At 41.6% G+C, this 21,898-nt stretch overlaps 1 protein-coding gene across 4 annotated transcripts in view; it reads left to right on the top strand.

Annotated features, from left to right (window-relative positions):
- The window catches only part of LOC107381121 (fibroblast growth factor 14), a 77,505-nt gene extending 56,093 nt beyond the window's left edge, over nt 1–21,412 (top strand). For all 4 annotated transcript variants that reach the window (XM_015952672.3, XM_070544182.1, XM_070544181.1 and 1 more), the window contains exons 3-5: nt 389–492; nt 20,855–21,053; nt 21,136–21,412. In XM_015952672.3, the coding sequence (XP_015808158.1) occupies nt 389–492; nt 20,855–21,053; nt 21,136–21,284 (452 nt within the window). In that variant the 3' untranslated portion in view covers nt 21,285–21,412. The remainder of the gene's footprint in view (nt 1–388; nt 493–20,854; nt 21,054–21,135) is intronic.
- The last annotated feature ends 486 nt before the right edge of the window (nt 21,413–21,898 follow it).

Raw genomic sequence — 21,898 nt, 5'->3', positions numbered from 1 at the left:
TCGCACATCGCAGGTTATCCTAATATCGTGCAGCCCTAAATTCTATCTAATTTTGTTTAATACAAAAATTCGGTAGATTTCTAAAACCAGACTTGGATTTGAGAAGAAGTCGACATTTCGCTCAGATTGGTGAAAACAATGCGTAAGTATTGCATTTGGAAACAAAGAAGATTAATGTAAACGGGTTTCCTGGTTGGACTTGATCCAAACAAAATTTTGTTATCATTTTCTAGTGAAAATTGACATAATTTTAAAATTGTATTTATTTTGGATTGGCAAAGATTTTTCTGGTTTTTTTTGTAACAAACCAATGTTGCTGTGTGTCTCAAGGATGTTTTTACCATCAAAGCTTTTATTTAATGAACTCTGTCCTATTCCTTGTCCTCAGCTCTCTTTAACTTAATTCCTGTGGGTCTGAGAGTCGTGGCCATCCAATCAGTCAAGACGGGTCTCTACATCGCCATGAACGGAGAGGGTCACCTCTACTCGTCGGTAAGCACACGAGCAACACATGCAGTCTCACTTATCAGTCAGCGCAGAGGGACAGCGTCTGGACGTCTTCAGTGTGGCTGAACAGGTGAAGGAGTCCAAAGATGGAGATTCCTGAGGTTAAATCATGTTTTGGTTTTAGATGTGCTGCAATCCCCTCGGGGCTTTTTAATTAGAGGCAAATGGAAACACAGATCTGGCTTTATTCATGAGGGCAAGCGGCTGGTTTGGAGCGGTAGATCGGTTGATAAATGGTGTGAAATGACATTTGGAGGAAACTCTTTGAGGTTTGCTTGGAAGGTCACCGTCTAATGATTGTTTCTTTAATTAGTCTTCAGTTTGGTATTGCCTCAAAGAAAAGAATCTCAGAAATGCTGGTTTTCTACCTGAAAACGTGTTTAACTTCTAAATGTCTGCCTGTAGTTACGAACTACCGATTAAAATTGTTGCATTTTTCTTTCTACAGTTGGAGCGACGAGTCACCGAAGCATTCACCAGAAAACAAATGGGTTGTTAGCTGATGAAAATAACATTTTACACTATTCCTAATATGTTGCAGGAATAATTACCTGAATGTCTGCTAGGAGAGATTTACAGCATGTACCCATGTGTTTCTCTGCGCATGTTTGGCCTGATCTGATCCAGTCAGTCTGGAAGTGTTGAGCAGAAAACATACATTTCTTCATTAGCCTGGTGGAAACAAGCCCAACAGCTGTAGTGGTGGCTGTTGGCTGCATGTTACGCTTCACAGACGTTACATGACGATGACGCATCTAGTCGAAAGCTGGGGTCTAGAGAAAATCAAGACCAAGGTCGCTGAGAAATGGTGCAGAAACATACAGGCCAAGAATAGACCTCTGTTTCCTACATCAGATTGAAATCTGATCATTTCTGGGCTCAGAAGATCCTGACAGATCTACGTCACACTGTCACTTGACATTCCTGCACCCACCCATCTGGACTCACGACGGGGAAGGCTGTTGTTGGTTTAGCGTCCAGGAAACAGCAGAGAATGTCTCGGCTAGCAGAAGCTAACTGTTAGCATTAGCTACTCCACCACACAGCAGAACTCCTCCAGGCTTGTGTTTTTGTGTGGAGATAAAACCTCAACGTTGCAGTCAGTGGTAGAGTTGTGTTGATGTTGGCCAATTAGAGAAGAGATGTCCAAATATCAGGAAGTAAGACTGTAAATCCTGCCAACTTGTTTGTTTTTCCTCCGGCTCATTTCAACTTCCTGAAACAAGCGAATCAGAGCTTTTCTTTCCTCCTAGAGACCACTGCAAATGTATTAAACTTGATCTTTCATATGTGTTTATTATTTATTTATTTATTTTTGCTGTACGTGATTGACAGCGATGCAGCTGATGGATTAAAAAAATCATAAAATGAATGAAGGAATGATCACCAACCACGGCTCTCGATTGGACGCGTAAACGCCATTTAACGCAGGCGGAGCGTGGAGCCCGCCGCTGCTTTAGGTGACGGGTGTGTTTCCACTTGTTGTGAAGCAGCATGGTTCGGACGCGTCCCAAAAGTTGACCCTAAATTTACACTTTTTACTCGTCGCGCTTTCAAAACGTCTCAAATTTAGCTTTTTCAGATTGGGTCAGACAGGAAGTCAAACATCTGGCAACTTTCAAAATAAAATACACATGCTTAGCTATTAAAAAACATATCTGGCACCTCTGTGGACAAGGTAAAGAGAAAAAAAGAGTAAACCACCAACCTTTTGGATACATGGCCTTTCTCCTTGCTTGTTATTGAGGGAAGTGGAAAAACCACCTGTGATTTTCCAGCTGTGCGGAACGCTTTAGCTGCCAATAAGCACCTGAAATGCTCCCAAAGTGAAGGGAAACATGACAGAGCTTACTGGGAAAACACATTTATTACATTACGCACCTCTTCCATCCAGTTAGTCCTTTATGCTGTTGAAGAAATCGGTCAAAAGCCCGACCACTCCATGGACACAGCCAAATAGAGAAAGGTCTTTTTGCGACAGAGTATGGAGACAAATTAAATAAGAACGATAAACTGTCTTTAAAAACGGCCTGTTAGGCACGTCAGCCTGTTTAAGGACAAATAGGCTCTCGATCTTTCTTAATGTGACAATGTTTTGTCTCCGTGTCCTTGCCGGACGTATCTGGCCGAACATAAACAACCACGGAAGTGTCTAAATTATAAGGAAAGGCAAAATCATGAGGAAAAGCAGGTCGTTAATGAAATGGACTACACCATGACAGTCGAGAGGAGATGAGGTGAAGCGGAGCAGAGATGAAAAGAAAGGAAGGAGAGTGAGGTAGTGGAGCGGCGGCGTTGGGACGCTGGAGCAGAATATGAATTATTTCCACATTGACTCTTCAGAGAGAGTTCACACTCATCTACTGACGTCCCTCCTTCCTCCCCCTTCTTTCTTTTTTGGGTTGGACATGACAAGGGGAGACAGGGGGAGGGGGAGGAGAGGTGATGGAAGGAACAGGGGGAATAGGAGTGGACGGGGAGGTTAAAGGAGCAAAATGGAAAAGAGAGGTGGGAGGAGTGATGGTGAGGCTGGGACTGGAGAAGGAGGGAGAAAGGGAAGAAGTGGGCAGAAGAAAAAGAGATAAAGGTGAACCCAGCAGGATGAGTAGACCCATGAGGGAGGTGGAGAAGAAACAGGAAACGGTGGGGAGATGCTCCTCTCAAAGCCACAGATGCACAAGGGCTTCCTGTAAATAATTGAAGAGGGGGAGTCCCCTCTTACGCTCGCAGTCGAAGTCCCCTCCAAAGCTGCATGGAGCGGATGTTTGATCGTGTTCCAGCACACGGCCCGATGTGCTGGCAGCTCCATGATAACGAATGTATAAATCATCAACAGCAGGTCTAATTTAGCCCGTGCCAGCGCTGCTTGATGTTTAATTGGCTGCTGCAGAGGTCCTGGCAGGTAAGGATGGTGTCACCAGCCTGTGGAGGCGCTCATTAAACATTACTACACTTTGTTTTGTCCTGGTCGTGTTTACCCGGATTCATCTTCTCCTGTTCACATTAACTCAAACGCTTGTTCCCCCGACACAATTTGGATTCATTTTTCTCTCCGCTCTGAGCTCGATGTGGTGGAGTTGACAGGACGCCGATACGAGTCAGGCTCCAGCGCCTTCTTGTTTTTTTTTTACTTCAGAGGAACACGCTGCACTTGTCAGCAGTCTTTTCTCTAGCATGTTGAGGGTAGCCTGCTGGTGCAACACGTCCTCCTTTGGGAAATAAAAAACACATCTTCCTTATTTCATTTAAGGCAAGCTGCAGGGTTTCAGTACATACGTCTGTGGTGGACATCTTGGATTAGGACAACACCAGTGGTCATTGGTGAGTGTTGGCTCATTTGTAGAGCACTGAGTAAATGTGGTGAGGACTCTAAGCCACCGCTACTCCAAATGTAGCTCATTATGCTCTAATTTACAACTGTTACATTTATTTATAACCAAACTAGATTTTCCAATAGTTTTAATAAAATGTATCCAGTCAAGAAGACTTCAACAGCAAAGATCTTAACCCTTATATGTCCTTAGTGCATATTTATTTGCACAGGCAAGTGTGTTTTGTGAATAATTATGGCTATGCTAATGCAGTTTATCTAACTTTTTGGGAGAATGTGTGTTTTGGGGAAAAAAAAATGAAAAACAGTTACAAAAATTGCTGTACTTCATTCAATATAACCGTTAAATCATTTTGTAACGTTAAAGTCCTTGGTGCATTATTTTTTGCGTCATTGACTTCCATGTAAATCATTTATTTCTAATAAGCCTACATATCAGCATATTTCTTTTTTATTATTCTGTCTGGGTTCCCAGGCCAGTTGCAGACCCAATTTTGAGTTTTCATTGTTTTCCACTAGAATGCACATTTTCTCTATGTATACTGGGGCAATAACCAATGCTGCATATGAAAAAAAATTATTTTAAAATATTTTTATGCGCATTTATGACATTCCAATGTGTTGAGAGTTTGCCCACAAAACAAATCCTCTTGACATAACACATAAAAATGTTTATATTTTTTCATTTGTTTACATTTCCACTTATGATCATACACCTGGCAATGAAGGGGGGAATAAAAGGGTTAAATCTTCTGAACGCACAAATATTTTATTATATTTTGTGAGGACTGAAGCCAAGGACAAAATTCATGTAACAAATTTGGGAGTTATGAAATATGATATGAGGAAGTATTGTCTCTGCATTTTCTTGCACACAGGCAAAAGTCGTGACTTTTTTAGAAAACATGAAATTACACAAAAACTATAATGTGAGCAAAAATATTTTTATGCCTATTTGTGACACTCCAAGGCTGTGACAATTTAATCCCAACACAGGTAATCTGAATATAAAACCCAAAAAAATGAGTAGATTTTTTTCAATTTTTTTTTTCACAATTATGGTTTTGAGCATAAATCTGGCAATAAAGGAGTTAATCTCAGAAACACCCATTTTTAAATTTTATTTTGTTAGAGCTGAAGCCAAGGATGAAATTCACGTAAAAAATTGGGACATATGAAATATTATATAATATTTCTATAGGAAGATTTGTATGTGCATTTTTTTGTGCTCAAAGGACAAAAACATTAGAAAATTAAAGGGTTTTATAAAGATCTCTCATGGACAGCTAACAGCAGCTAACGACCACAAATTTCAGCGGTCTATTTTTGTGTTTTCCTCTACAGATCCACCGATGTGGGGTTTTCTTTAGCCGATATGTAGAGGCCATTGGCAGCTTTTTCATGGCCAATATCTAGAAGTTATTTCACCTGGTTTACATTCTACATTGTCACTAATAATAACAGCTGATGCACATTTCTGAACCCGAACTCTTTCATCTTATTTTTTCTGTACTAAAATCAAACAAATCGATGAACTTACCAAAAATGAAATGTGCAAAACTGGTAGCCTAAATAAAACAAACGTGTAAAAGGACGTTTTTCTGAACATTTATTAAGCAGAAGATTTCAGGAATGTAAATATACATTTAAATGAACTAAATACACTTTAGAGTATGTAGATAAAAATGAAAACATTACAAATTCTTAACATCCTCATGTAAACTATGAATTAAGCCTTTTAGTAGATTGGAATCAGCAGCAGCACCATAGCAACAAACTTGTCATTTCTCAGACTTCCTGTCTGGGCGTTCGCGGATGCGCCTGACTTAAAGTCAGCTCTACCAAAGAGATTCATGGGCTGATGCCTTTGTCAAAAACTATTTGTTAATATCAATGGAAGTACCAGCAAACAGATGTATTGGTTTTTCCTTTTTTCCAAAATTAGCCAAAATTAACTTTGTTGTTCAATCAAAATTGGATCAACTCCAAATGTTTTTTACGCATTTTTATTAAGATTTAACAGTAATTTTCAACAATGTGAACAATAATGATAACCAAACTGTGATTTTTAATATGAAGTTTGGCTAGCAGTTGTTCCAACGAGGCAAACGTACCATCAACAAGTCATTGAGTGGATCGAGTCCAAAGGTTTATTCCAAGCATTTTGTTTTGTGAACGGTTCTTAGCTACAACACCAAACTTTAGCTTCATGTTGTTTAACTTGACTGCGCTGCAGCTATTTTAGCTTTAGCTAAGATTGATCAGCTGTAGTGGCCATCTTGATTTGTGTTAACTTCAAAAAGTAAATTTCTAGATGTAGTAAAATAGGTAAAATGGTTCATGAGATATGTGGCTAATGCTACAAATGATAAACTTTACTGTTTAAAGTCAACTTCACTTATTATTTCAATATGTTTTCAGGGTCTTTAGAATAAAAAAAATGGCTTGTGAGTCGATCTCTGTGGGGGAAAAACTCTGGTGTTCCTGTTTCAGGAACTAGACGCTAGCCATAGCAAAAGTGACAAGAAGGCAGCAGGTTTTGGAGTTTTATTTCCTGATAATCTGACATCTTTCCTCTGATAGGCTAACAGCAACACGGCTCTACCACTGACTCAGTTTGATCTGCAACGTTGATGTTTTATCTCCACCAACAATACAAGCCTGGAGGAGTTCTGCTGTGAGGTGGAGTAGCTAATGCTAATTGTTAGCTTCTACTTCCTGGACGCTAAACCAACAACAGCCTTCCCTGTTGTGAGTGAGTGGGTGAGTCCATGAATGTTAAGTGACAGTGTGACGTAGATCTGTCAGGCTTTTCTGATCCTAGAGTTTCACCGTCTGTTTTCTGTCAGAAGCTAATGCAGGAGATAGGTGTAGGAGACTATTTTCATGTTCAGCCTGCGTCAAACACTCAGAGTGACGATCATATTGCAAAAAGAACTGCATCAGTTACAGATATTTGGCCATGTGAGGACCGCACAGAAGGAAACAAGTGATATCTTCATCACGATATTCAACAAAACCACCTCTGATCGGTAATGTAACTGCTATATCTGATTGCAGCACAGTAAAAGTGTTATTCTCCCTCCACTTGAGATTCCCGGTTCGTATCCCGGGATAACGTGTCAGTTACTCTGAGGAGCTGGTTAAAAGTTAATTGAGTTTATTCGTTCCAATTCTGAGATTTCACAAGTCACATTTCTCATCACTGAATAAAAATGAACATCATCTCCAGATCTCCAAAATAACACACAGTGTGAGATGCAGAATGTGCTGGGCCTGCAGCCTATTATTTCTGTCATAATAGGATTTTTTCTTCTCTATTCACTTTGCATAATATCATGAAACAGCATAAATGAGCTGCTGCCTAAAAGCTTTAGTCAAAATCTAGAATGCTGCTCACCAACTGTAGTCACAGTTTGTCCTGAACCTTGCATCTGGAGTAATTCTTTATCACCGTGTTGGAAATTGTTAATGATATGCTGCAAACTTAGTTCTACATGATGGCTTTTAAGAGTCCTTCATCCCCGGCATCTGTCGGCGTGTTGTTGCGTGTGCGCGCATGCGTCGGACTAACAGATGGCACCGTGTGCAATGAGCTGCTATGTGATAATTACGAAGTGTGCTGGGGAATGTGGGAAAAAGTGCTGATGAGTCTGGGACTGTGTGTGTGTGTGTGTGTGGTGGTGGTGGTGGTGGGGGGGGGGGGCTTGTGTGAGTGTGTCAGCTGAAGCGGTGAAAGTGGAAATTGAGTTGCTCTGCAAAGTCGTTGCACATCTTCTGTAACATCACCACCGATGAATATGCTGGTGGTGTGTATTTGTTTAATCATGTGACAGTTAATGTAATCCTCACAGAAGCGTAAATGTGAGTGGTGTGTGTATATAATAATGTAAAAATCAGCTTTAATAATTTTCATTCTATACCAAATCTGCTGATTTTAGAAGCATTAATGTCAGTATATCGGTATCTGCAAATATCGGTTATCGGCCATAACAGCAATATCATTATTGGAAATCAGTATCGGCCCAACTATTTAATATCGGTACATCACTAATTCAAAGATAAATTAAAAAAACAAGATGAGAATAACATCACCAAACCTTAAAAATCCATCAAAGAAACTTTTATCACAGCTTGCGTTTCCAGCAAAGCGGAACGTTTCTCATTTCACGATTTCTTGGAACACCGATCACACTGACGCACACAACAGAGCTCTGCTCGACTAACTGCTACTAAAATTTAAGTAAGTAGTAAAGTAAGTAAATTTTATTTATAAGCACATATCACAGACATAGAATCACAAAGTGCTCCACATAGATCAAAGCAAAATAAAACAAAGTCAAAAAATCTTAAATAAATTAACATCATGAAATCAAAATGCTCTCAAAACAGAATCAGATTAACATCAGAAAATATAAAGTCATAAAATTCTAAAATTTCATAAACAGATGAAAGATAAAATGTTTTAGTTAAAAATAAGAAAATAAAAAATAAAAGGTTTAGGTAATTGAAGTATTTGAAAAAAGGGCTATGCTTGGACTAATGCGATTAATCAGGATTAATTAGTTACAAAGTCTCTGATTAATTAGATAATTTTTTTTATTGAGTCCCATCCCTAGTTTTCATTCAACTTTAAGTGTGAAAAGTGATTTGTAGCTATTTTTTTGTACAATTTATGGAAGTGCATCGCAGTTACTTGAAAAATGTTTTGAATTCATTAACAAGATAATAAAAAAAATTCTAAAATACCCTTTTTCCCATTTAATGATAAAATTGTCTGAATTTAATAAAAATATCGTTGTTTTTGTGAACAAATACATTTTACATTTCATCCATAACTCCGAGTCTTTTAAAAGTCCAGTCAGGTGGACAACGAGCATCAAACATCCATCCAACCATCTCCTGATTTTTACCCAGCACCCGGGCGTTAACTCCATGGCTTTAGCAGAGCTCTCCAGAACTCCGTCCTCCCAGATACCTCCTTCTGCTCCTCCAGAGTGACTCAAAGGTCTTCCCAGACCAGTTTTGAGATATAATCTCTCCAATGAGTCCTGGATCTGCCCGGACATCTACTCCAACGTCTGAAACACCTCCCTAAGTACATTCTTGCTGTGTCTGATTTCCAGTTCCATGTTTGGTTCTTTTTTTAAACACAGAAAAGGTTTCTTTTTACCTTGCTTGCTGACAGTTTCGTTCACGGCTGCAAACTTCCTCAGAGCTGACGCTGATGGTCGTGTCACTTCCTACTCTGTTTATCCCAGGCAGCAGAGGATGTTGTCGCCCTCTGCTGCCCGCTCTCCCCTAGCAGAAAATACAATAAAGAAGTCAGCCGTAACAGATCACTGCACAAGAGAAAACCATATAATGGACTGGGACAACACAAGGATCATAAACACCGAACAACAGAAATACAAAAGATGGATAAAGGAAGCCATAGAGATAAGGAGATGTGGATGTGGGACCATGAACAGAGACAATGGGGTTTACATATTGGATCGTGCATGGGGCTGCATCATCGGAGAGGGGAGAGCGGGCAGTAGAGGGCGACAACGTCCTCTGCCACCCGCGGATAAACGGAGTAGGAAGTGACGCCACCATCAGCGTCAGCTCTGAGGAAGTTCGCAGCCGCGAACGAAACTCAGCAGCAAGGTAAAAAAGAAACCTTTTCTGTTTTAAAAAAGAACCAAAAATGGAACCTCCCTAAGCTGGCTCCTTTAGACCAGCTCTCACCCTGATGCTGAGTTTGTTTCATCTTGCTTTCTGTCAATCAGTGGTAAATTCTCTGAAAGAAATCACACGTTAACGTTTTATTACTTAGTATTATTTAGTATTTATCATGACCTCTTAACGCTTGAATATTTTTTATCTGAGCGTTAGTTTAGCGTTAAAAGAACGTTTTAAATCTAAACAAATGATAACTTCTGTATTCAGATTCTTTCAGCAGAGTCACCAAACCTGTCATCGGTCCTAACTGTGACGTTAATAAAAGTTCATTTGGAACGTTGAAGCGTGCTTCAGCTCCTGCTGCATTTGTACAATTAGAAAAGGATCGTTTTCTAAAGTCCTCGGAGACCTTCGGAGGATAAATTCCTCATGAGCGTCTTAAACATGACTCATCAGTGAACGGTAAAACACAAAACCGTTTCACAAACACACCTGCGTCATTTCAGCCTCTTGTTCTATTTGCTGGTTTTTACGTCACCAGATTATTTTAAAGGCCTCAGTCACTTTTGTCAGTAAATCTGCTGCAGCCTTTTAGCCTGGAAATCCATCTTATATGTGTGAGTATGTAGTCTGGCCACGACCCATAGACAGATCTCAGTCGTGGGATGGAATCTACGGTTGTCTATCAAACTCTCTCTACGTGCTATTGGACAACGAACGTGACGTACTCACCGCTACGAATGTCAGTCAATGGGGAAGTCCTCTATAGAATGTCAAAGAGAATACAAATACATCACAAGTCTCAAAAGTCCAAAGTTGATGCCAAAGCAGTTTCAAACGAGCCACCACCATCTTGCTTCGTCGCATAATCCCACCCAAACCGATAGAGCACTGTGATTGGCTTCTTTTAAACGTGGCCATACCAAGCTGTATTGGAAAATCTTTTGTAAGCTAGTGGTCTCAAGTGTGAATGGATGTGTTGTCTATTGTTTTCCATTGGAAAAAAAGCTCTGGCGCTCCTGTTTCAGGGTGTAAAAGTTTGTCTGAGGAGTGAAGGGCAGAAAACGACAGGATTACAAGTTTTACTCATTAATCAAAAACAGATGGGAGTCTGTGGGAAATCGAAATCGAAAAATTTATATATCTCAGGTGTTCTTGCTTATTAACATTCCTGGTATCAGAACATCTCTCTGCTGATTGGCTGACAGCAACATGACTTTTCCGCTGCCTCTAGTCTTTCTTGGGTAAAAAAAAAACCTGCAACGTTGATGTATCTCCACATGTAACAAGCCGACAAGGCCTCCGCCATGTTGTGGAGTTGCTAATGGTTAGCTACTAACTGAGACACATCCTTCTTTTGGGCGGTTTGACAGTCATGACGGCGTGTGTTCTGTATGAGGGCGCTTGTTTGTGTGTCTGCATCACGTCCGTGTACGTGGGCGTGTATTTCCATTCACGAGACAGCCGGCGCAGCACTCAGACATTACCGTCTACATCCAAAGAGATGAGACGAGTGGCAGGGAGAGAGGATGTTCACCATGTGAGTCATGACTCACACACGGGCACAGTTTCTGGTAACTAGAGAATAAATGAGTTGCTTGTGAGCTGTTGAGCCCCTTCAAAGGCGCCACTCTGTGAATCGTAACATTGAAGTACCACAGGAAAGAATTCACATTCAAATAGGAGCTTGGAACATTTGGAGACGCTGCTGAGGATTTTTTCATGACTGATGTGCTTCTTCCCAGCCTTTCTCCAATAAATTGGCACCTTTTTGTTTAGCAGAAACTCTCATCAACACTGGTTGACTAATAAACAGAGTGATACAGAAATCTAAATGGAAACTGAATCACCAACACAAAGACAGAGACAAGTTAAAGTAATTTGTTTCTGGCTCTAATTAATTGGTTGCGATGCTTTTTGATTTGTCTGTTGTTCTGGCGGCTATCCACGGCCGTCTGATGCGTCTGCGTCGACAAGTTCAGAACATTTCAGACCTGTGCAAATCCCACCCAGACCAGTCCATTTGAATTTAGAGAGTGGGCTAAATTTTTCTACACCAGAGGAGAGCAAATTAGAAATTTCCATCTCTTGGAAATTCAAGTACAAACTTTAAAATGTGTTTTTAAACAACATTTCATCGTTTTGTACTGTCAACTGAAGTAAATGGGAAGAAGTATTGTTTAGTTGTTGTTTGTAATGTTATTTTACCTTATACCTTTACCTAGAAAATAAGAAAAAGTTGTGGTTTTTGTTGTTGAAAGGGACTTTACAGACTTTTGAATTTTTATGCTCGCAATTGCCCCCTCAGGCCAAAAGCGTAACGGCAGCTTCAATAGTAGGCTCGTGCACGAGGCGCGCATGCTGTACGTGCACACTCCTTAACAAAAATAACAGCTGAGACAGTCCTGTATGTGTGTGTGCATATGTGTGTGTGCGTGTGTGTGTGTGTGTGTGTGCGTGTGGCCCGGAGGACAGAGGACAGGAGAACGCGCAGCTAATTGATTAAATAATTTGGTTCTGTACCTTTCTCTTCAGCACAGCCGACAAAGGTTTATGATGGGTCGGTCCTTCTGCATGCTCAGATCATTCCCTTCCCTTGCTTGAAAAATTGTTCCAAAATGAAAGTTGAACCCACATCTTTTTTATCTGTGAATTCAATGCCGTTCGGCAAGTCTCCAATAAAAATTTGGGCATCTTACTGTAAAAAAAAATACCATTAATGTAAAAAAGAAACTCTAAATAAACTATGTTCACATCCAGAATCAAACCCAGGTCTTCTGCATGAGAGTCAGACATCTTACCAGGTGAGCTACACTCTGGTAACGTCCACACTATCTGTAACTTTTATATCCTTGATGACAGCTGAAACAACGTCAAACCAAAGAACGGTTCGAAGCGAAAATGGCTATTTTGTTGCTAATTTGCAGGAAATATCTAGAAGAAAGTAGCTAAGGGTCCTCAGAAATGTAGCTAGGTTCATCACTAGGCGTTAGGAACAGCGACAAAGTCACTGAGTTGGCAACTACCTCACTCTCTGCTGCTAAAGCTACGGATAGCAAACGCTACGGGCTATGTCTGAGCGTGAACGCGCATGAAGCAGCCTGCTCGACCCGAGCAGTCTCTTTTTCTGTGATTTTACAAAAAAACAGGCAATCACAGTAAAAATGCCAGGGCTCATTCTACAGGACCAGGGCATTGCAGGAGAATGTATGAAGAAGAAATTGATTATTTCTATACATGTTTTGGCTGTCAAACTTCCATAATGCCCCGTTAAGAAGAGTTTAAACTCAAACTAATACATTCGCTGAAGATTTTTCTTTTGATATGAAGTGATGGAAGTAATAGATATAAGTATAATTTCATAAGTACAATAGTACACACCTTATGATGTATCTCAGTATATGAACTATGACTGTAGAGCAATTTGAACAAAAAATGTACAAATATGAATCCATTTAAAACACAGATGAAATAATTTTTCTGCACTTCTGAGGTAGTAACAGAGATAAACATGATAGTTTCGACTGTATGTTATGCTAATGGGTACGGTCCATTCTTTGAGAAAGGGGCTGCTATTTGTGATTTAATGAAAATCTCTGTAACCCATTTCTAATTTCATTAATTTAAATATTTTAGACATTTTTGTAGAGACTAACTATATAGAAACTTTCCTTGAATCTAAACCAGCTAAAGCATGTTTACTCGTGGTGTGACATAAGATAATGCATCATCACCAGATGTTATAATTGTAAAGTATTTTTCCTAATTATATACCATACCATACCAAGTTTATTTGTATAGCACATTTAAACGTGGCATGAGAGCTGACCAAAGTGCTGAACAAAAACACACAATAAAAACAATCAAAAATAAAAACTAAAACCATTAAAATTGAGTAATCCAACTCGAAAAGAAAAGGAGAAAGAGAATAAGTTAGACTGAATTAAAAGCCAATGAATAAAAGTGAGTTTTTAAACGAGACTTAAAAAGGGAAAGAGAGGAAGAGAGTCTGATCAGGAGGGGCAAGTGGTTCCAGAGCTTCGGTGCACAAACCGAAAAGGCGCGCTCCCCGCGGGATTTACAGCGAGAGCTAGGGACATGTAGGAGGTGCTAGTCGGCTGATCGGAGGGATCTTGTAGGGACATAAGGGTGAATGAGCTCAGACAAGTAGCCAGGTGATAAGTTATTGAGGGATTTAAATACAAAAACCAGGATCTTAAACTCTATCCGGAGATGGATGGGGAGCCAATGGAGATTTGCTAAAACCGGTGTGATGTGTTCTCGCTGCCTGGTGCCAGTCAAGAAATGAGCTGCTGCGTTCTGCACAAGCTGAAGTCGAGCGAGAGTGGAGGAGGAGATATCAAAGAGCACTGAATAAGAATAGTCGAGACGGGAAGTAATAAATGTATGGACAACTGAATGGAGATGACGCCTTTTTAAAATGGGCTTAACTTTAGAGAGACGTCTCAGGTGGTAAAAACAGGTCTTAACTACCTGGTTGACACGAATGTCCATTTTTAGTTTAGCATCCATCACAACCCCTAAGTTTGTGACATGGGTTTTCAACCCACTTGTGATAAAAGGAAGGATCAGTTGGGGACTTTGAGAAGTCTTAGGGCTGAAAATGATGGCCTCTGTCTTGGCGTCGTTCAGCAAAAGAAAGTTTTCTGACAGCCAGCTCTTCACATCATTGCAGCATTCAACAAGGGGCTGTAAGGAGTCATTAGGCTTCACAGAGGCATATAATTGGCAATCATCTGCATACAAATGGTAGTCAATGTGGTGTTTTTTAAAAATGTCACCCAGGGGCAAAATATATAAATTTAATAAAAGGGGTCCAAGAATAGAGCCCTGAGGAACACCACAAGTCAAAGCTGCAGAGGGGGAGGCAGCACTACCCATCATAACATTAAAGCTGCGGTCACAGAAGTAGGACCTAAACCAATCTAAGGCAGTCCCCTGAATGCTGACCAGCTGGTTCAGCCGAGTCAGCAGAATAGCGTGATCAACCGTGTCGAAAGCAGCCGATAGATCCAACAAAACCAGCAATACATTAGAACCAGAGTCAAGGGTTAATAAAATGTCATTAAAAACACGAAGATGAGCTGACTCAGTGCTATGGAGGGATCGGAAGCCTGACTGGAAGGGATCCATTAAACCATGATCATCAAGATAAGAAATAATTTGGTTAAAAACAGCACGCTCTAGTAGTTTTGATAGAAATGGAAGCTTGGAGATCGGGCGAAAATTACTCATAACAGAGGTGTCAAGGCCAGGCTTCTTCAGAACGGGTTGAACTACTGCATGTTATCAAATATTATATCAAACGTTGAGTCTGTTTTCAGACTGAACTGGTTAGAGAGAGGCGATCATCACATCCAGGCTTTGTTGTTGTTGCTCCTCAGATCTGAAGAGCTCTGCGGAGCTCCAAGACGCTGAGAGAAACCTTCTGATCGGAGTGACAGTTTAGTCTTTCCGAGTCGAAGGACGCCCTTTTACACCCTCCCTCAAACACTCTTTTGTTTTCTGGTGATTTTCTTTCCACTCCTCCGTTTCCTTTTCTCTCTGGGGGCTTCTTTTCTTTAGAATGATTTGTTTACCCATAATCCCCCTGGGTAATTAGTGCTGTGATAATAACTGGTGTTGGAAACAAACATCCCCTCGCTCAATCGCATGCATACACATGGAAATAGGAAGAACTGTACTCGGCTTAGATTCGTAAAACACGATAAAATGGAAATTTTAACGTTAACAGTTTACTTTAATTATCCTGGCTCTGATATAATTTAAAGACTGGATTTTTATTGTGTTTTCATTTGATTTATTTCAGGTAAACTGGAATTAAAAGCAGCTTGAACGCGGTGACGGTCGGCTGTCTCTCAGAAGCTGAAACTAATTAAAAAGCTGATTAAAAAGGAAATGAAAGTAGTGAGCGATAACCGGAGCACGGGGTAAAGCCCGCCTCCTCTTTAGTTTGAACCCCAACCCTTTTCCCTCTGGGAATCATCAGGAACACGCTAACATAAACCTCTTGGTTCGAATTAAGATGGACCGACCTCATCTCACCATAACTCCATAACTCCATGCTCCTGTCAAACCAAACTTTAGAAGCCAGTTTAATCAGACAGCTCATAAAACATCAGCACACATGTAAATGTCATTCAGACAGGGTGGTGGGATCTCCTCACGTCTCTGCCGAAACGGCATTCATCGCCGCAACACGGAATCATCTCTAGTTTTTACTCCATCGTCTATTGAAGTCTAATTATAAGGCCGTGTCGCGCTTTAATGAAGTACTCTGAAGCAACTTTGCTGATGTTCTTTATGAACTTAATTCGGAGCAATGGTTGTGAGAGCTTTAGCTTGTTTCCCTGCTGAATAGGAGAGGGCTGCTGTGTAATTAAGAAGGAATGCTGTTTACATTTTTCATTCATTTCAACTGAGAATTTGAATCTCAGCGGTGTGTAAGAGCAAAAACTTCTTCATTAGATACCGAGTGGGTGGTAGCTGTTAACAGCCTGGAGGGGAGGACACATCTCAGGCTGTCCAAGGGCTATCGTTGATAGCTTTTCTAAGGAGGTTTGGGTCAGCTACTCATTCAGGGCTTCTTTGTGTCTGCTGTTTGGACACAAACGTGAAACTTAAAGGCCAGGCTCACTGAGAAACCATTTTTTACTTAGTATTTTCAAAAATGATCAATCTGCATTTGAAATGCAGGCTTGACGTGAAAATAGTCTTCTATCCCTGTCTCCTGCAGTAGCTTCTAAAAGTAAATCCAGGCAGATCTATGTCACATTGTCGCTTAACATTCATGGACACACCCGTTTGTAAATTAGCAGAGAATATCTTGGCTAGTAGAAGCTAACCGTTAGCATTAGCAGCTCCACCACACAGCAGAACTCCGCCAGGCTTGTGTTATTTGTGGAGTCAGTGGTAGAGTCATGTTGCTGTTAGCCAATCACAGGAGAGATGTCCAAATGTCAGGAAATAAGACATCAAATCCTGTCGTCTGCTGCCTCTTTCTCCTTTGACTGACTTCAACATCCTCAAGCAAGTGCACAGGTGTTTTTTTCCCTAGAGAATGACTCACAAGGCATTCATTCCTACAAGAGACCACTGCAAATAAATATGAGTAAAGTTGACCTTTAAAAATCAATAGCTAACAAACTAATCTGAATAAGCTTTTCTTTCTGGTGGTTCAGAGTTCTTCTATTGCTCCTCTCATCCTTCCTTTTATTTGCTTCAATTTTTCTTGGTTAACTTTATTAAAGATCCCGGACAAGCCCCCAATTTTAAGGTGTTTAAAATGGTGTATATAGCCCTTTTCCATCAGCACCACTCAATCCAAAACTGTTCTGTACAGGATGGGTTAACACAGCTCACTTCAGTGTAGTTGGCTTTGCTTGCCAATTCCGTGACGAGTGGTTGCGTCCGTCGTGTGTGTGTGTGTGTGTGTGTGTGTGTGTGTGTGTGGGGGGGGGGTTAATGGCATTCGCGATCTTTGCTCCAGACAAAAATTGCACGAGGTTATCTGTAAATAACACAAGGTGATCTTTATCCCCCACAAAATTATTCTGCTCACTATCTGGCTTTTTGGCCGGTTGTGAACCTAAAAATGGCTGCAGGCAGAAAGCTCTGGAACAACCAGAGACTCCATCCTCTAGCCAATCGGTGGCCGAAAATAACTGGCGTCACATTGTCGGACTGGGTCAGCACGCTGGGAGCCACATGGAAGCAGGTACTAAAAAGTTGGGGGGAAATACCGTCCTGTTGGAAAAGACCACACCCGTCCATGTCACGCTGAGTGGTGCTGTTGGAAAAGGGATAATAGTGCTATCGACACATGTAGTCTTTTTTTTTTTATCTAGGGCCTTCCTTTGGTGTAATTCTCAAACAGGAAGTGTGGGTGTAGTCAGACTCTGGTAGGGGGTGACTTGCTCTTTAAACATCAAAAACTGAAATAATTGCATTGTTTGTTCGAAGCAGAACGCCAAAACGTGTGTCGCCATTTTACTGCATAGACTTCGTTGTTCGTAGGGTAAGGGCCTTCACCTAACCCTATGAACACGTTTTCATAAGAAACGTTTTAATTCAAACAATGTTTATATGTTGTTTTTATGAGATTCTTCTTTTTTATTTTCTTTGGTGCACAGATGGAAATACACTCCCGTACAATGGCAAGGTTTGGCACGTCTTTTGAGATGATTGGGAAGCTCCTCTGTCAAAACTCTGTGATTTGAGTCAGAGATGCTGTCTTTACTCAATGTCAACCTTCAGGTGTCGTTAAAGGGACCAAAATCAGCCAGGATTAGATTACTCTTCATTTTGTATATCTGGGGTATCACTGGGTAACAAATCTCAAGTATTAAAGCACTTCTATTAATAATTTAATCCTAATCTCTGAATATAAAAAGCCCCAAAGATGGTTATGTGGTTATTGCATGTGTTGCCAAGGTGATGTTACTACAGGGGGATAAAAGAGCCTAGCTAATCCGTTAGTCCAGCATATGTAGGATTTCTCCAGAGATGATGACTGAGTATAAATCAAACCTTGTTGCTCAGCATCTTCCTGCAAGGCCTCAGCTCTCAGCTTCACTTCCCCTCAAGAGTGTATTTAATGCTCCTCATTAGCCTCCATTTAACAACACATGTTCCTGATTGTCTGCAGACAAGTAGCTTTGGTAACTAAAAAACATCACAGAAAAGGCGCGGCGGCAGTAATTATACACCGTGTTTTATTGTGCCTCGACCCAAAAGGTCCAGCAGACACGCTGTGGTTGCACAAAGCAGCCAGTTACCAAGTTTTGTTTTTGCAGTGCTGCTGCGCACTAGACAAGGACTCTGGGTTGAATCTCTTTGTTCCTGGTTTTGAAATCCTTATTTTTGGGTCTCTAATTGACGAGGGACAAAGCGCTGTCTGTACCAATTTGGGCTGTTTCGGAGCGGGATGTCTAACATGCTAATGGGCTCTCCTAGCTGATTATGGCTGGCTGATCAACAGCTGAAGCAGGGTGTGCACGCGCGTGCGCGGCCGTAATTCAAAGGATGACAACATGCAAGCATGTGTGTAGCGAATCTCCGCAGAGCAACAGAGAAGTGACAGAGGAGGGAAAAACAGGCATGATGAGAGAGAGAGAGAGAGAGAGAGAGAGAGAGAGAATCCCCTGCTGTTTTTCCAATCAGGAGGCATCGTCCTCCTCACTTGGTGATTTATTCTCCCCCCCCTCCTTCATGTCCCAATTTTCAAGCCCTCCTCGCCTCCCGCCCTCCGTTCCTTTCATTCATGCCTGCCTGTCGTCTGTCGAACACAGCTCTTTAGAAATGACGGCAGAAACGCGTTCAGGCGGGCGCTTGGGTGAAATGACTCACCTGTAGCACCGGTTCACTTGTCCGCTTTGCTTTAGACATCACATTTCTTTTATTCTAAAAGCACCGTTAAATGATGAATGACCTGGCTGACCAACATTAATAAGTGTCTGGCACCGCTCTCTGCCCACCAGCGAAGACCGTCCTTCTTCACAGATGAATAATGAATCCAGGGTTACAGGTCCAGACTAAATACAAATATAATTAAGTTATTTAATGCCCAAAGCGGCTGAGGGAGCAGCCACGCCGCGGTGTAAATCCAACCCAGCTGAACATTTGATATGTTGTTTGTGTGTTGGCTGACATCGCCGATAAATGGAGCGTTCATTCATTATCACCTGTCTGGTTGTGCTATCAGCTAACGGCTTGGCCACGTCCCTGCACCTCCTTCCGCTCTTCCCCCAGAGCCACAAGTTTGTGTTTGTGCACGCACCCCCATCTGCACCCCCCACAGCTGCCCTTCAATAGGTGTGTCACGTCTGTGTGCTGGAGCACGTTATTGCTGTTGGATCACCAATGCATGTGTTTATGCTTGTGTATGTTTATCTTTCACTCTCGTAGCCTCTCCACATCCACTGACCCCACCCTCTCGGTGCTGGTTGGTTGCCACGGCTACTGTGTTGCTCTCTTCCTCATGTTGCTATGAGACTCGGACCGACAAACCTGAGCTGAATGACAATGTGTCTGTGGCTCTGGCAGGCCGCCTACAGGAGCCAATAAGAGACAGTCTAGACAAACACTTCCCTATCTGGGGTCGAGGGACCTCGGGAGTGATTGTTTGGGTTGGCAGGAGCCTTCTTGTCATATGAGGGCCAGTATATTAACACCATTTCTTCAGCAGATGTCTCATTTTGTTCATTTCTGTAAATTTAACAATATGAAATTGGCCTTTTTCACATGCAAAGACTAAACTAAACCTCATGTTTATGTTCGCTTATATAAAAGCTGTAAAAGCAGACTACGTGTTAAAACACAATCCTTGTAGGAATTGAGATGTACCATAACTGTAGATGGAAAAGCTTTGACCTCCTCCCCAAACAAAGAATATTTCATCACAAGCTGCCTTCTTTTGCTTGCTGGGAATTGGAAGCCCTGGCAGACACGAGCGAGACAGGATTTCTCCCCCAGTAAGAATAACACCTCGTTCCTCTGCTGAAGCTTGCTCTGCGGGAGGCGCCGGCAGCCATGGAAAAGAGTTTTGACACATAACAGCTGAGCAGATGTAGGTGGGAAGGTGAGACGTTTTGGGCTTTGTGTCACAGGAATCGTTCGTCTTCTTTTAATCTGTTTAGTTTGTACACGTCAGGGAAATTACGCAAAAAAATACTTGTCTCACTCTTCATTTATGCTTTATTTGTTAAGTCTTTCTTTCTCGGTTAGGTCTGTGATTCTGAACATCAACGAGTGGTAAATCTATTAAAAAGCATGCTAAACAAGCAGGCACCAATCACATATTGTAACAGTTGTTGGGTCTTTAATATGTAGAAATGTAACATGCAGTTAGGCAGGGTTTTGTTGCTATAGTGACGTGTTAGCAGAGTAATGTTTAAAGGACCAAGTACACATCCCTGAGGCACTCCTGCATTTGGTTTATGAGCATTTCCCTTTGGAGTTTTCATCAGGAAGTCCAAAAAAAACACAAATGTTCTTAAATATGTGGTGAATATAACATTTATTGCTGTGCTTAATAGCTCTAGTCTATCATTTTCAAAATCTGTCTGCAAATAAATTAATGAGTGTGCAAAATTTAAACATTAAACTAGAATAGATTAGATGAGATTAGAACAGGTGTCTGATTTCACATGGAGCTCAGTGAGCCTGTAGCTTTTTCATCTGTATTTGTTTGGCGGAGTTTCTTCGTCTAAGTTAAGGATCTTTACACAAGTCCAGATCACAGCTGTCATCATGTCAGCAGAGAAGCACCGAGTGCGACCAAAGGGACATCCGATGTGATCAGTGCGTCTGTTTGTCTGTTTGTCTTTCCAGGAACTGTTTACAGCTGAGTGCAAGTTTAAAGAGTCGGTGTTTGAGAACTACTATGTAATCTACAGCTCGATGCTCTACAGACAGAAGGAGTCGGGTCGGGCCTGGTTTCTGGGCCTCAATAAAGAGGGACAGGTCATGAAAGGCAACAGGGTCAAGAAGACCAAACCAGCTGCTCACTTTCTGCCTAAACCTATAGAAGGTGACATTATTTATCAAATCCCAACTTTAGAAACGGTTTCCTGATTTTTATTCTTAATTCTCTTGATTTTTGTTATTTCCAGTTGCAATGTACCGAGAGCCGTCGTTACACGATGTAGGGGAGGCGGTGCCTAAACTCGCAGGGGGCCCGCCTTCAAAAAGCACAACCTGCGAGCCTGTGGTCATGAATGGTGGCAAGCCAGTCAGCAAACCCAGCAAGGAGGAGACATAACCCCGCCCTTCATCTCCACCTCCCACCCCCCCAGCTGACTGGAAGCCAGGAAAAGCCACAGACTTGTACCGCTGCTGCGCTCTCAAAAAACAAAACTGCAACTAAAGGTAATAAAAGATAAGCTCTGGTTGGACAGCCTAGGGGTTGAACGCCTCGCCCCGCCCCACCCCGTCTCGCCTCGCCTCGCCTCTCCCTACTGGACAGAGTCGTGGGGCAACGCCAGAGTGACTAAAATGCAGTTTGTGGCGGCGACAGTAAAATCAGCCAGACAGATGCTTCTGAAGTGGGACCCTGGCATACACCGGTCAGGAGGACTTGGATAAATATACATATACATAAACACTGCAAACAAAAATCTGAAAAATACCATTGTCACTTCTTCTTTTGAGACAATCTGCTTATAATTTTATGTTGTTGCCAGGTACGTTCGCTCGCCAGTGGCCACAGATACACGTGCTCCCCAACTTGGCTCAAAATCGACCACCAGGATCCGATCTTTAAGTACGTTAGAAGCATCCGCACATGCTCTGCAAAGAGAACGTTTCAAACAAAAAGCCCCTGTGAATCAGAAGGAGCTTAGTCATCAATCAATTAGGATGCAGAACAGGTCGTTG

This window comes from Nothobranchius furzeri, chromosome 14, assembly GCF_043380555.1.
Source record: "Nothobranchius furzeri strain GRZ-AD chromosome 14, NfurGRZ-RIMD1, whole genome shotgun sequence".
In the NCBI taxonomy this organism is placed as follows: Eukaryota; Metazoa; Chordata; class Actinopteri; order Cyprinodontiformes; family Nothobranchiidae; genus Nothobranchius; species Nothobranchius furzeri.
This window is presented reverse-complemented; position numbering and strand designations above follow the sequence as displayed.